Here is a 15,720-nt window from a genome sequence, read left to right on the forward strand (position 1 = left end):
CCCCTCCCCTCTCCTCCCCTACCCTCCCCTACCCTCCTTTGGAGAAGTTGTATATAGGTGCATTGAAAGGAGTAGCCTAGGAAAAACACCATGTAAAAAATGTGATACAGTTTGATGTGCATGAAGCATAGCAATATCAAGGATATATCAAGTATTTTGATGTTTAAACAGGGAGAGTGACAAGAAATCTTTTTGTCTTCCTAAAACATGAGAAACTGAAATATGAAAATTCTTGCAGGATTGCATAAAAATTGTCAAACATGAACTAGTCATCTCAAGCTCACTTTTGAGTTCTGTTGTAAAGATTAAGCTGTATTTCACTCCAACTGAGGGTTTCTAGAATGAAGCTTCTCACTATTTCTAAGCAGTAGGGATTTACTTTGATTAAGTCCTAAATAAAGGACATATTAACCAGCAAGAATGGTATAGTGCGTAGTTAATGTGCATAATATTTTGTAAATAGCAGGATAAGCATGTCTCCATAAAATATTTTTAAGCATACCCATAAAATATTTTTTTTACCCCAGATGATTGGTGTGGATTTTTTATTTTTTATTATTTATTTATTTATTTATTTATTTATTTTCTGGGGGCAGAGGTTGTTATTGGGTTTTGGTTTTTGTTCTTTTGTCTGATCATATTAAAACCTTTTATGGGATTTTTTTTTCATAGAATCATAGAATGACTTGGGAAGGAATAAAAAATAAAAAATAGGATGATCCTTGTTCAAGGACCATCAAGTTCCAGCCTCCTGCTGCAGTTTGCCATACACTATACAAAGTTGTGCAGGGCCACATCCCAACTGGCTTTGAACACTTCCAGGGACAGAGCATCCACAACTTCTCTGGACAACCTGTTCCAGCACCTCCTCTTTCTCAGTGTCAAAGTTCTTCTGTCCTGAGTACTTTCTTTGAGAAGTCTCTGGTGTTTGTGAGTTTGATACTTCTGTCACTTGCACAGACATAATTGGAGAAGACTTCTGGAGGCTGATCCTTGATGAGAGCTTGTCCCCATGCACACTTTTTGCAGATCTTTAAAGGAAACCTCACCCCTTCAGAGAGAAAGCCTTCCTACTCCATCTGAATTAAAGTCACAACATTGTTATCCTCAACTGTCGACATGGCCATCACAATAAGGAGAAAAATATAGCTATCATTATGGGAGCTTTACACTGCATAGTTTATCTCTATAACAGTGCACTATGATGTGCCTAATTAGACTGTATCAGCTGCTCCACGTCTGCTACTAAAGGGAGACGTTCTTATTGTGTCTAGTCAACAGAGAGCACTCAGCCTGTGATTTAGCACTGAAATTAAATTTAAGCATAGTTTCCCATTTGATTATCAAGCTATGGGTGACTTTTAAGGATCCTTTTCAATCTATTACCTCCACTAGCTGTAAACTGTCTCTATCACATTTTCTTTCCCTTTCATGGCAAATGCAGACTGAAAACTCATCCATTTAAAGTTAAAGGGGAATGAATCCAAATAATTCCAATTAGAGGATGGAAACTTTTGCTGTTTGTTCAGTCTCCTTCCTTGACTGTCAGTTTCTCTTTCTGAGAATATCAATTATTGAGACAAAATAAATGTGATTGGCTTGAATATACTGAAAGGAACAAGACCTTCAAAAAGCAATATGGGCTAAGAAGAAGGTGAAAAACTATTTTTTCCCATGTTGAATTGAAAAATGAATGAGTTTGTCACTTCATTTTGAGGAGAGTAGGTTGACTACCACAAAGTAATCTTTAAGAAATTTTATGAATTCTTCCTATTCCCTCATGCATACTAATCTATTAAAATCTCTGAAAAAAAGACAAGTGCATTGTCTTCATATAATGCTATCCAAGAAGTTTGGATAAAACTTTGTCTGTTTTATGGACAAAATATCATAGCAGGTGTTAGAATTGAAAGGAAAGGAGTCCATAGTCTATTGTCAACTCACATATTGTATGTACATATGCATGGGAAGAAGATGAGTGGGTCAAGATGAGGTTTTCTTGATAGTCTATGTGTACTTGTGTTCCTCTTGGAAGATGCCTACAGTTTGGACATGCTGCCTAGACCCTGAAAGATTTCTTAACCACACACCAGAGAGATGGCGAGGTTACAGGTATTATGTTATAATTTCAAAGAAAATATTCTTTGCATAATAAGCATTTCTTTTGCTGCAGGAACTGGCAGGTTTTCAGAATACTGCAGTAAGAAGGGATAGTCTGATCACAGCAGATACATGCAAAGCTAATAGACAATACTGCAACATTCACTGGTTATATGAGAAGATGAGAATAGATTTGAAAAGGTGAGGTAGGGTTTTTACTCTGCCATACTGTGACAGGGTTTTGCCATTTGCAGTTAAGACAGCTTCTTGGAAGAAGCAAATATATGTGATACATTCAAATATCTCTGAAGTTCTGCTCATCTGTAAAGCAATGATCTTTTACTTGTTTGGGCTTTGCTGTGATTGGCTTCTATTCATGCACACACTCAAAAAAAATGAATGCTTACAGGAGTATCTGCAGGGAGGTGACTTTCTGGTGTGAATCTAAACTGGAAGACCCCTTCTGGATTCAAGTCAGGCTAAACAATAGTCATAGTTCTGTGCAGTAGGAAGTCCTTAGTCCTTTTATACCTCTTACCTGAAGTACTTGTCCCTAGTGCTGACACTGGAGCTGGAGAAGGATCTCACAACCCACCTTGTACTTTGTGTGTTATGAGGATCCCAGATCCTGCACATCTCTTTGTGTCTGATAATGACGTAGTCAAACAGAAATAAACACTTATATTTTTGCTGTTGCTCACTTTCTGCAAGGGCTGAGTGGAAGCGATGACTGCTTAATTTCTAGATTCTTTACTACTGACTTACTAAAGAGAGATTTAATGGTTAATTTACTGAAATGGGTGACAATAGGAAAGAGGTTTATTCCACATCTCATTTTTAAACAAACATTTTCTGAAACACTACTTTTACTAAGGTGGTTTCTTTGCTGTTATTGTTTACAGGCTGTGCCTTCCTAACATACTGCGAAAGGGAGTCTGCTCTAAAGGCCCAGAGTGCACTGCATGAACAGAAGACACTGCCAGGGGTGAGTTCAGATTGATTTTCTTTTTAATCTGTTTTTGTTTTTATTTATTTATATTTCAAATACATCTTTTTTTTTCTAAAAATCTAAAATTGATTACATATGGAGTTCCCATCTTGAGTTTGGAAGCATAATGTCTCTGGTTGCTTAAATGTCTCACCATTTGCATAGTGCTAATAAAATCAAGATATCACGAACCCAACCAAATTATATCCATGCACGAAATAACAGGCTTTTCCTGGCTCCTGTCAGAAGCATAGTAAACTTGTTGTGGATTGGATTCTACCAGATTTACTCAGGTGAGGAAAAGCTTTAAGCTTATGTCTGTTACACTGAAGTATTAGAACTGCTCACAAGGTGTTAACTCTTACTGTTTTTCTTCTCTGAAGCATGGTGTGGTAGTGAGAAATCAAGAAACAGATCACATTATTGAGTTATCACAGAAAGAAAACATATTCTTGATGACAAAGTGGTTTGACTCAGTTGCTTTAGTATTCAAACAGCTGTAGCAGATTGGAAAGGCGGTGAGACAAGAGAAAGAGAGAGAGAGGAGATGAACACAAGATAATGAGGAAAATTATTCACATGAGCAAGATCTAAGGTTCAGACAACACAACCAGAGATAAAAATAGAATCAGCGTTACGTGGGGAAGACCTGCTCTGCTGGGAGGGGTTTCCAGTTTAGCAGTAACCAAGAGAAGGGAGAGAGAGAGATTATTTAAATTCAGATGTTGTATCCAGATTGGAAGCAGCTGAGTTCAGGATTCCTACATTCTGCAAACCAGAACAAGTCTTGTTTGATCCTAAAGTTAGTGATCAAGTAGCTAAGACTGAGATCTTGAGGGTCTCAGTTTTTGCCTAAATCAAGGGGAAACTGATCCATAGTTTTGCTTTGTTATTTGGTGTTCAGTGAGTCCTGTTTACCCGTAAGCCACCACTTCAAAAAACCTAGGAAAAACCAGTTGCTCTGTTTCTGAACAAAATGTTGATTCTGGTCTACTTGTTTACATCATCCTGGGTCTATTTACCTATCTCTTTGCCACCTTGCCATTGCAGAGATGCCCACACACTTGCTCATCTATGTCTATCTTTGCTTTGAAGGCCATACCTTATGTAAATACATACATACTTCATTCCCTAAAAATACATTTCTGTCAGCTGACAACTCCCTCAGAAACATTTTTTCTAGAAACCTGTTAGCCACAGATTGAAAGTTAACATTGGATGTTAATGTTCAGGTTTATTCTTACTTTAATGATGGTGTTTTGGGTTGTTTTTTTTCTTCCTACAGTTAATGTTTTCTTTTAGCATTCAAGAATTAAGAATTTAAGTACATTAAATTAGAAATATGTGTATGTGTTGAATTTGGGTGTTTCAGGTATTTTAACTGAAATTTTCTAAAATAAACTTGAAATGTGTGTTTATTAACACTAGAGGTAACTTTGTCACAAATATACTTCTTTACATGTTTATATTTCTGAATCCTGGCTTGCATTTTAAGGATTCCATATCAAAAAGCTCTTATAATAAAAATTGTTCTTTGGACAGTGACAAAATGCCACAAGTTGAACTAGGATAAAGATGTGCAAAATAACAGATTATATTGTTTGATTCTATAATACAGATAAAACATTTGTTCAATGGTTTATGTCTTTTCTATGCCATACAGACCATACTGACCATGCTGATTTCAGAATGCTTTTTTTGATTTGTTTTTGTACTTTGAAGTGACTCATATGTATCTGATTAAACTGAGAACAGTGAACCCTCTGCAATTGCAACCTGGATTTTGACAGTCCTGAGCACTGTCTTCTTCTGTCCCTTTCACTTCTTGTTCTGCTTGCCTCAGGAAAAACCTTGCTTTTCACCAGCAAACCCTCTGCATACAGTCTTCTGCCAAGTTTCTGAACTCATCCTCTGAATGATGTCACTGTAGTTTATTTAAGGAAACCAGCCTTGTCTCTTGATAAACTATTACGCCTGGATACAGTTTTATGATTCCTATGTGAGTAGCTAAGAATTATTTATGACTTACCTGACTGTGCTGGATAACATGCACCAACAATATCAAGAATAGTTCATCATAATAAAATAAAAAGCATTCATAAAGGTCAAGGGTCTAAGTCTTCTTTCACATGAGTTCAAAAGTGACACATATATAACACCTTCTCTTGACCCTCTAGTGTCTGTGACACAGACAGCACTACTGAGAAAGTATCAAAAATAATTAACAAGCCTGGTGTGGTGGAGGGGGAAATAGTACTACTATGAGCAGTTAAATCAGAATGCTTCTTTCACCTCCATTAGTAAACTCTATATTCATTTTCTCTTACAACATTTCTCTTTGTGTTCCTTGTATTCTAAAATAGAGAACTGAGTCATTTTTAATAATATGCACATAAATGCTAATGTATGGAAATGGTGAGGCATTAGGAATTTGTGTCCAGATTCAGACGCCTTGCCTGTTAGCTATGTGTCACTGTGTTTTTAGTAGAGTGGCTACACGCACATATTTTACAGTAATTACTTTCTGGATGTGCTTTGTAAGATGACAGAAATATGTATCACATATTTTTATGTTATATGTGGGACATAAAGTCATCTTGTGGAATAATCAAAAGACTTCCAGGCAGGTATGTGTTTATTAATAAAGTCTTTATGGCACTTTGTTTTTGTGCAAGAAGGAATCATGAGGTAAGTAGAGTGGAATGTAAAACATAAAATTATTAGTCAAATCCTCGTCCTCTAAATGAATTATTCTCTTTTGGACAGTTTGAAATTATCACCTAAAATTGAAGGTTAGTGTAGGAGGGTGTGTGTGTGTGTAAAGAGCACTTTTGTGGGCATCGGACATCTCAAATTAAAGCATTTACTTGTGATTGTTTATTTTACATATAATAGAGTAGCTGGATGATGAAGTATATTAGTTCTTTAATAATTTATAGAAATGCTTTGATGTTGCAGTAATTACATTAAAGGTCACATATCAAAGGTAATTTGGTTGAGCAGCTGTGATGGTTTCTCAGAAGCAATCAATATTGCTGTCCGTGGTGCTGATTTCACCAAGGGGACTGCCAGATTAAAGGAGGCTTATTACCAGCCAGACAGGCACGAGGGAAATCAAGAACAGATTGGAGAGATGCACAATTCTCTTTCCCCACCTATAATTAACACTGTTCACCATAATCTGTGCTAATCCTTCATAGTGGGAAACCACATTTATTTCCAACATCATAAAAAGCAAATTAGGCAAGGAAGAGTAATTTGGTAGGGAGGAAAGGAGAAAGGGAAAGTAAAAGTTGATTCACTCATGGGATTTCTGATGCTGATATATCTCTCCTTGACAAAATTCAGCATTAGAAACACAGTCCTTGGTTTGGGGGAAAGCACGGTTTGGAGGTGGGGAAGTGATCTAGACAATGACAGTGAAAGGATGTGAAAAATTTCTGCCTGCAGATTTTGAATAATATTGTCTATTTGCCCCACAAACGTCCACAGGAAATGAAATCAGGAAAATAAAATTACATTTTAAGTATAGTCATTTTGATTACAAATTATCATGAAGGCAACTTTTTCTCCCCCCCTTTTTTTTTCTTTCTGAAGCGAATGGCAGAGGATAATGCTGAGAAATGTAATTACACTATCAAGATCTACTTTTATTTATGACACAAATAAACTGAGCTCATATTTGATAAGCACAGCAGCATTGCTCCATTGTGGCTCTCAGGCACTGCCAGTGAAAAGTCCATGTATACTTGGTTGGAGGCACTGCCTTTTTGCATAATGTTAAAACTTTCCTGTAATACTTGCAGAAAATAACTATGAAATTAAGTAGCTAAGAAAATGTTAACCTCAGCAATTCATAGGGCTTACTCAGGTTGTGAAACAGAGTATTCATAGTGTAGCTATTCCTCCTGAAAAGGCAAATGGTACTACCTAAGGGTTTAATACATTTCTCAGTCCATAACAATATTAGATTTCTTATGAATGGTACTGGCATTCTAACTTTTCCAGCATCTTGATAAAAATTCATTCTGCCTTATTCACCATCACTTCTATTAAACAAATAAATATGATAAATACGCATCTTTAATATTAGAAGACAAGCACACAAGACATTTATTAAACCAAGTTAAAAATAATAAATAAGCAAATGAAAAAAAAAAATAAAAGGAGAGAAAAAAAAAGTCTGAAATATAAGGTGTGTTCAGGTTCAAAACAATTTTGCTTCATCTTGTCAGTCTTGCCTGATTTAAATTCTTATGTATATGTATGTATATGTGAGGAAAGACCACTGAGAATCAGAAGTGGAGGGAGGAGGCCTTGCAAATCTAACTTCTCTTAAATCTCTGTAATGAGGTTTAAATTAGACTTGAGTGTCATGTGAACTTCATAAGTCTTGCCCATTTAGCACGAATTTCACTTGTCAAGCATAACTTTCTATAATTTTAGTATATACCTGTTTCTTTTTTTGTTGTTATTTTTTGTTGTTATTTGTGGTTTTTGTTTTTTATTGTCCATCTGTCCGTCCGTCCCGTCCCATCCCCCCCCCCCCCCCCCCCCCCCAAAAAAAAAAAAAAAAAAAAAAAGGCTTATTAGAAAACCATTAAGCCACATATCACTCTGAATACTGTGTTATGCCAGAAATTGCTATTGTGTTCCTGGATCTTCCCATTTCAAAAGTTTTATCTACCGATGTAAATTGCAATTTGGTCAGCAGCGGCAGGCTGGATGGGTTCCATTGATTAAAGTAGCCTGCTGAACGCACAGCCTGCTCACCATGCCCTTTAGATTTTGAAAGAAAACACATTTAATTGTTCCCCTGGGAGAAACATGTCTGTTTTCTGAAGTTAAAAATGAAGATGAAAAGGAATAAAAACAGATTTGAAGTAAGAGTCCTGTGAAAAACAGCTCTGTAGAAATTCTCTAGGACTCCAAAATTTGTGGGTGTCAATGTCATGGTTAAAAAGATATATTTTCTTTTTCTCTCTTCCTTCTGACTGACCAGACAGTAAAAGGATTTTTGGATTTTGCTTTGGAAAGAGGAGGGAACGAGAGAGAGAGGAAACCATATGCACTTTCCATTTACTAAAAACTCCTATAGTTTGACAGTGCTGTTCTGTTCACCAGATGAGATGAAACACCTGGGTCCTATCTGCTTGGTAAACATTAAAGTTCCATTTCACTAGTTAAAGATTGGCTTCTGTATCACTACACAGCAGCCTCTGGAATACAAAGTAAACTCTCTCTCTCTCTGCCACCCAGTCCAAAGAGCACAGTAGGAAAAGAACACAGAGCAAGCATTGTAGCAGAACTGTGTTGGATGCATACTCTTATCTCTTCTAAGGCTGGTTTATTCATCACAGTTGTGGTGGCTGACCGAGCTTATCTTGAGATATGCAAAATGAGAACCAGGCTTCTCAATTGATTGCAATTTGGTGACTCTTGAAAAATGGCAGAAGGTAGTACTGTATAAAAGTGCAGAAAGTAGTACTGTATTGTCTTTCTATTTATTTGACACCTTTAGGCTCTCAAAGGATGATTTTCAAGTTATTCAACAAAAGCTTTTGCTGGACCCTCATTTGCTTTGTGTTATTCAGTGACAACTTTTTTTTCTCTGACATGTCTGCCATAGGAGGATCAATCTAATTTTATGTACAACTGTAAAGATGAATGATAAGTAGAAAGGATTCAGGCAAGTACAAGCTGAATAAATTATAAAGGGCAAATGATGACAGGACTGGGGGTCCCAAGAGGCAGTGATATGATAACAGAAACTAAAGACGAATTTATGATGGATGTAGTTAGCATGTACTGAGGCTGTTAATTCTTCAGGGTAGTTTTACAACTTCTTGTGATTGGAGCAATCAAAGTATTTCATTTTAAAGAGATGCTGTATATTTTCACTCGTCTGTTCTGCATATTTGTATGTATGGCCTCATTTATATGCGTAGCAGTAAACTCCCATAGGCTAGTCAAGCTTACCTTCCATCAAAGGGCTGCTATTCTCCAAGCCATCGTGCCACCATTTATGCATAAATAAATAGAGAATGTGTAATGATTTGAGGGCAAACCTAGATCTCAGATACAAAAAAAAAAAAAAAAAAAAAGACACAACTTTTTGCATTTTCATAGCACACTGCAATCAAACCAGTCTGGATCCTGCAAGCAGCTGAGCACCTTCAGCTACCTTCAAAACCAAGTCTAGGGACTGAGGTAGCTCACAGATCCCCAGTGAAAAACAATATTTAACAAGTTTCAGGTAGGTCAGATTTTGGGCTTAAGCTTCTTTAAGAGCAGCTGATGTAGAATCATAAAGTTGGAAGCAAGTCTGATCTCAGAGCTGTTCTTGATTGCCTTTCATTCATGCTCTTATTTCTATCTCTTGTTCCTTATTATTAAGGATATTTACATGAAAATGATCTTTTCTTTCTCCCTCCAAGGAGTTGTCTCTTGTCTGTGAGTAATGCTTACTCTGGCCTACATTTGTGAATGCCATGGGTTTGATTCTGACTTCATTTACACAAGCGTAAATCAGCAGTGATCTGATTGAGGTCAAGGGATTTATATGGCATAGGAAAGAGCAGACTCAGCTATATTTGTCACTGCTGAAATGATGTCATCGTGAACCAGTACCACAGCTCTAAAAGAAGAAACAAATTTCTACCAAGAATCTTTGCATTCAAATATCTGATCTCACAAAATACTAAGCATCCCTGACACCTGCTGGGCCATTCAGTAGCTCAGAAGTGTAGGGATTAGAAATGGCTGATTCCTTGGTGTTTCAGTGTGTCAGTCATTAGGTACTAATGATCCCTAAATACTAGGTGTCTAGTTTCCAGTTGTATCGCCCTACTTATTAAGGGAAAAATGGGATACAACCAGGAATAACTTCCAAGCAGTAGACCTCCAATTCTAATTCTGTGTTCTCATAGAGGGAGAGGGCAGGAGAAAAAAAAAACAGGCACAGTTTAACAGTCAATTAACTTTTCATCTGTTCAGTCGTAGGACTGATAGTGTGTGTGATACTACCTAGTGGGATAGGAAATAGTCATTGTTTATAACGTAACCTCTCTGTAAATAACTACTTCCCATATTTGCACTGTATAGTAATGGAAAAGCCTGTAAAGACTGATCTGTCATGCAAGACCAGCATAATATTGCAATAAAGCACTTCAGTGAAGATGTTGTATAGTTATGTGACTCAGGCTTTCATCGGTGGTAACATGCCTACCTGTGCCATTGATTTAATAGTGGCAGCTGTACTTCCCATAGCTTATGTATGTGTAAGAAATCTACTCTGTTCTTCTTTATGAAGTGAATACATATTCTACACTTTTCAGTATACACAGTAGGACAAAAATAATTCTGTCCAAAATAAAGTAAAACAAAGTAAAATAAGAGTTGAAGACCATACACAGAACCAATAGATCAAGTTTATGTGCCTGCCACCAAAATTATTGTTGAAACAGAGGTATGTCTTAGCCTGGTTAATTTAACTACCATATATAATATGAATTAGAACACTACAGCACAGTTTTTAAATGCTGTGGAGCAGCTATACTCCATGACTAATTACAGGGGCATTTAGATAATAAGGACTTGAATCATGACTGTAACATTATTTCTGTTGCTTCTCCCTGTGCTAGCATGGTTAGGAACATATAGACATCTTGAGTACACACTATCAGTTGTATTATAGATAAACTACATGCCTTGACATAAGAAACACAGTCGGTAGATGCAGATCTATTCAAAAAACTCTGTGTCCTGTGTTAAATTATCTAAGTTCGTGATTCATGCATTAAACTTAAAACTGTGCGTAAAGTTGAGAATAGTTTTTAAAGAATTAGCTGAGCTTCAATCCTTTAGGGAGTGGCAAAGATTGTCCTATTTATCTGCATATGGATAACTTTTGATAGGACTTGACATAATGTAACCCATTTAGCTTCTGTGCTTCACCTGTGCTACGCTGTTTGGCAGGAAGAAAGTTGTGCGAAATGACTGGTCATGAGATTGCACTATCAGTTCAGGCTAGTAGATATCTGAAGTGACTTTGCTCTGTTGAGTAGCTGCATTGAGAGCTTTATAGTGGCACTGCATGTATGAGTAGCAGCACTTGGCAGGTTCCCAGTAATGTCAAATCTTTCTGATTAGTTTCTGTAAGTACAAGGACAAAATTAAGCCTAACCTATTTTTTTTCAAATAAGAAAGGTGCATTTCCCATTTTTCTCTTTAATAGGAACTTCTTGTATCTTGTTTCCCATACTCTTTTTTTCTTCTTCCCATCATGTCAACCCTTAAAAAAAAAATCTTGTCTCATTAAAATACAACTCCTTTTAAAACCATGCACCTTCAAATTCCTTTGAGTTCTGTACTAAATTTTGACCTTGAGATTCACATATTTTCAGCTCTGAATGAACTCACTGTTGCTAGAATGTAGTTACTCTCCTCTTTTCCCCCTAGGTATTCTGAACTTCAATCCTCAAAGTCTCTGCTAGTTTCCACTGCATATTTTCTTTGACATGTTGGGTGATTTCATTTATTTATTTATTTATTTATTTATTTATTTATTTATTGTCATTGTCTTTCTAGGCAGATTTTGGCAGAGCAAGTCTTGACCAGCTATAACGAATCCATTTCAAGCACAGGTTGCTTCCTTAAACAAATTGAGTGAATTTATTTTTCTCTTCTTTTATGACTAGCTCAGTCATTTCTTTGTTACTGTAGGGATTTTACATGTTAAATATGTAGCATATAAGGCATGCTGGCATGAGTTCCTGATTTCATTCATAGCTTTGATCAATGGAATAACAATTTGGATCCAAGGTGGTAAAACTGGGATCAGATTTTCTGTGTCTTTTTTTTTTTTTTTTTTTTTTTTAAGATGGTTGACTTAGAATAAGCCTCTATGTCAAGATATTTCTTGTTGAAAGTATGAGAGGTTGCATGTCTTTTGCATTATTTAGTGTCTTCTTTCAATAGTCTCACTAGTAACTCATGTCTGGCCAAAGAGCATTGTCACAGAATCATAGAATAGTCTGAGTTAGAAGAAACCTTTAAAGGTCAACCAGTCCAGCTACCCTACAATGAACAGGGACACCTGCAGCTAGATCAGGTGCTCTGAGTCTGGTCCAGCCTGACCTTGGATGTCTCCAAAGGCAGCGCATCCACCCCCTCTCTGGGCAACCCAATCCAGTGCTTCATTAGCTTAGTATAAAAATCTTTTTCCTTATAACCAATCTAAATCTTCCCTGTTTTAGTTTGAAACCATCTCCTTTTATCACAACAGTCCCTGCTAGAGACTCCATTGAATTCTTTCTCACAGCCCTTGTTTAAATACTGAAAGACCACTGTCAGGTCTTGGTAGAGCTTTCTCTTCTCAGGGCAGAACAGCCCCAGGTCTCTCAGCCTGTCCTCATAGGAGACAGTTGCTATGACTCAGATTGCATGATCTTGCAACCTCATGAGGTTCTCCTAAGTCCAGTGCTTGAGCTTGTCTCTCTGGATGGCATCTCGTCCCTTGGGCATGTCAGCTTCATCATGCATCTTTTTGTTATCTGCAAACTTGCTGAGGGTACACTCAATCCCACAGTTGGTGTCATTGATGAAGACATTAAAGAGCATTGCCTCAGTACTGTGGGAAACCTTTTATCACTAATCTCCTTCCAGACATTGAGCCATTGACCAGTACTCTCTGGGTATAATGTTGTAACCAGTTCCTCACCAGTCCACTCATCAAGTCCATCACTCTCCAATTTGGAGAGAAGCATGTTGTGGGGGACTTTCCTGAACCCAACCCTACACAGCATAACAACGTTCATATGCTCCTTCTCGAGTACCTGTTTCTGTTTCCACTGTGTGTGCAATTTCTTCTTGTTCTCCACTTTGGTCAGCAGATCCCATTTCAACCATGCTGGTCTCCTGACTTCCTTTCCTAACTTCCTACACTTGGGGATGGAATGTTCTTGTGCCCTAAATAAAAATTCCACAAGGATCTGCCAAAATTACTCTGCTCCCTTGTCTCCGAGGAGTTTCCTGGGAGGTTTTGTTGACTTATTCCCTGAAGAGCTGGAATTTATCTTTCCTAATGTTTAGCACCCTGATTTAGCTAGCACCTTTGTATGTTCCATATCCCCCAAGAGTGTGAATTTCACCATTTCATGCTCTCTACAGCACAGACAGCCTCCAATCCTGTCACTTATCTTTGTGAACAACGGGTTCAGTGCTGAATCACCCCTAGTGGTAATGTATTTTACTTGGCTCAACAAGTCAACCTTAACACATTCCAGGAGCCTCCTGGATTGCCAGCAACTCACCACACTACTTTTCCAGTGTTTTGAGCTGGTAGAAGTTCTCCAACAAGATAACAGCCTGAAATCTTTGTTCCTCCTGTAGCTGGAGGAAGAAGGCTTCATCAACAAGCTTTGCTTGATCAGGTGGCCTGTAGTAGACACTAGTCATGAGGCTCCCTTTGCTGCCTTGGTCTCTAACTCATTCACAAACTTTCAGTTTTCTTGTGACCACTCCTCAAGGACAGCTCTTCAAACTCCATTCTTTTCTTGGTGTAGAGGATTGTGATACCATCTCTCCTCCTTTCTCATGTATCCCTTATGAGCAGCTTGTTGCCTTTAATAGCCACACTCCGTTCATGAGAATTGTCCCACCAGGTTTCAGTGACAGCAACTATGTTATAATTTTCTAGTAGCACAGTAGCTCCCAACTCGCCCTGTTTGTTTCCAAAGCTTTGTGTTTTGGTGTAGAGGTATTTCAGCTGAGCTGCAGGCGTATTCATCTTCTTGGAGGGTAGCTCCTTAGTTTCTTCAAATTGCTTTTCTTGAACTTTCCAATCGCTTTCTTCTATTGCCTCAGTGGTCCTTAGATCGTTGTCTTCTTTTCTCCTCCGTTCCAACTTACTTTGCATATTTGTCCTTGTGACCTCTTTTATCCTTTGTAGATTTGCTGGAAACATTCACATGATGTCTGCCTCATTAAATAAATTGAGATTATAGCTGCTAAGGCAGAATACCATGCTTACCAACCACTTCTGCTTGAGAGGTCATGTTTTTGTTTTTTGTTTTTTGTTTTTCCAGACAAGAGGAAAGATTTTTCTTCATTTGTGATGCTATACGTATAGAGTTGGCTTGTAAATCTGGTGTTTTCTGAAATCATGAGGCACATGTTGCCCACCCCCCCCCCCCCCCCAAAAAAAAAAAAAGAAAAAAAAGAAAAGGCAGTCAGGAAAGGTTTATTTATGCAGTAGTCTCTTCTCTGTTTTTCCTTTCTTGTAGTACAACTGTGGACTGATTTGTGTGCCTGATGTACATTGCGGAAGGGAGAGGGTGGTGGAGTAGCCTCACAGGCTAGCCTTTGAACAACAGCAACTTGCAGTGGCATCTTCTTTGACTGACACTATTGAATTTCTGGAGAAGTCAAGTATGGCATGTCATTTGCAACCAACAATAAGGTGATTGCTGAGGGAATTTTGGCAAAAATGTGTTTGTTCCTGGGCTCAATATTGTTTTTGGAAATTGTATTATGGTCTCCATGAATGTGAATTCGTGAAAAGTAGAAATGACCCCCTTCAAAGAGAATGTCTCAGGTGCCAATGAGAATCTCAAATGTATCTCTGTTGCTTATGTGTTTGTCTTATATTTTATTAAGCCTTAAACCTTTTCCATCTGCACTCTATACTCAAGCTGCAATAGTAGAGTGGTAATGCTTCTGAAGTGAGCCTGTCCAAAATAATTTCATTGTCCTTGTTGAGTGAAGTGCAACAATTAAGCAGACAGCACAAATGGGTCCAGATAAATTGGGTATTTACAATTATTTTGGTTTGGATAATCTAATGTGATGTTCATTGTGCTGCTAAGAAATGTGCTTTCCAGTGAGGGAGGCTCCTATTCTGTTCTCTTGCTTACCGGGCATAAATTCAGAGCTTCTCTGTGGACTCTCATGGAGTTAAGCTAATTTCCATCACTGCAGCTCAAATGAGAATCTGATCCTCTTTTTTCAGTTGCCCTGTGTAGCTGCCTCCCTTCAGCTGTGCTTGCATTTTAGAGATGCAGCCAGGGGAGCTGGAAGGTCATTTTCTTTATTTCTGGGCCAGGGTTGTGTGGTTGAACTTCTTCACTTTGGGGAATCCAGCTTTCTTTGAGTGCCTCTTTTCTCTGAAGCATAGAAACTCTGACTGACAACTCAAGTTACTCTCCATATCTGCCATTGCTGATGACTTTCTGGGTAGCATTGCAATCAGATTCCTTCATTACTAATACTTTGATTTCTTGGTATTAGCACTTTGAGGCTGCATTCTGGCTTTCCACCAAATCTGGCTGAAAACTCATAAAGCTCCCAGTTGAAATGCAGGAAATTGATGCCATCAAATTGATAACAAAAAGTGGATCACTTTTTTTTTTTTTTTTTTTTTTTGTGTGTGTGTGTGTGTGTGTGTTTTGTTGTTGTTGTTGTTTTTCTTCATTTATCTGCAATACACACTGCTTTTCCTTTCCTCCTCCTGCCCTATCCTACCTCTCCCCAGCCCCACAAAAGCAACATGCTGTGTTTTTAGGCAGCATTCAGCTGTTAATCATATTTGGGCCCAGTGATTTTCCTGCAGACCCTGGAGTGTGCAGTGCCTA

At 37.8% G+C, this 15,720-nt stretch overlaps 1 protein-coding gene across 5 annotated transcripts in view; it reads left to right on the forward strand.

Annotated features, from left to right (window-relative positions):
- The window catches only part of CELF4 (CUGBP Elav-like family member 4), a 706,944-nt gene that overhangs the window by 91,433 nt on the left and 599,791 nt on the right, over positions 1-15,720 (forward strand). For 4 of the 5 annotated variants that reach the window (XR_004305625.1, XR_001551883.2, XM_015848273.2 and 1 more), the window contains exon 1: positions 3,007-3,085. Coding sequence is in view for 1 of the 5 variants with exons in the window: in XM_015848275.2 (XP_015703761.1) it covers positions 3,003-3,085 (83 nt within the window). In the remaining 4 variants the exon portion in view is untranslated. Of the gene's footprint in view, positions 1-3,002; positions 3,086-15,720 lie in introns of those variants that run through there. The other variant, XM_015848275.2, reaches the window with a different exon arrangement.

This window comes from Coturnix japonica, chromosome Z (genome assembly GCF_001577835.2).
Source record: "Coturnix japonica isolate 7356 chromosome Z, Coturnix japonica 2.1, whole genome shotgun sequence".
Taxonomy (NCBI): domain Eukaryota; kingdom Metazoa; phylum Chordata; class Aves; order Galliformes; family Phasianidae; genus Coturnix; species Coturnix japonica.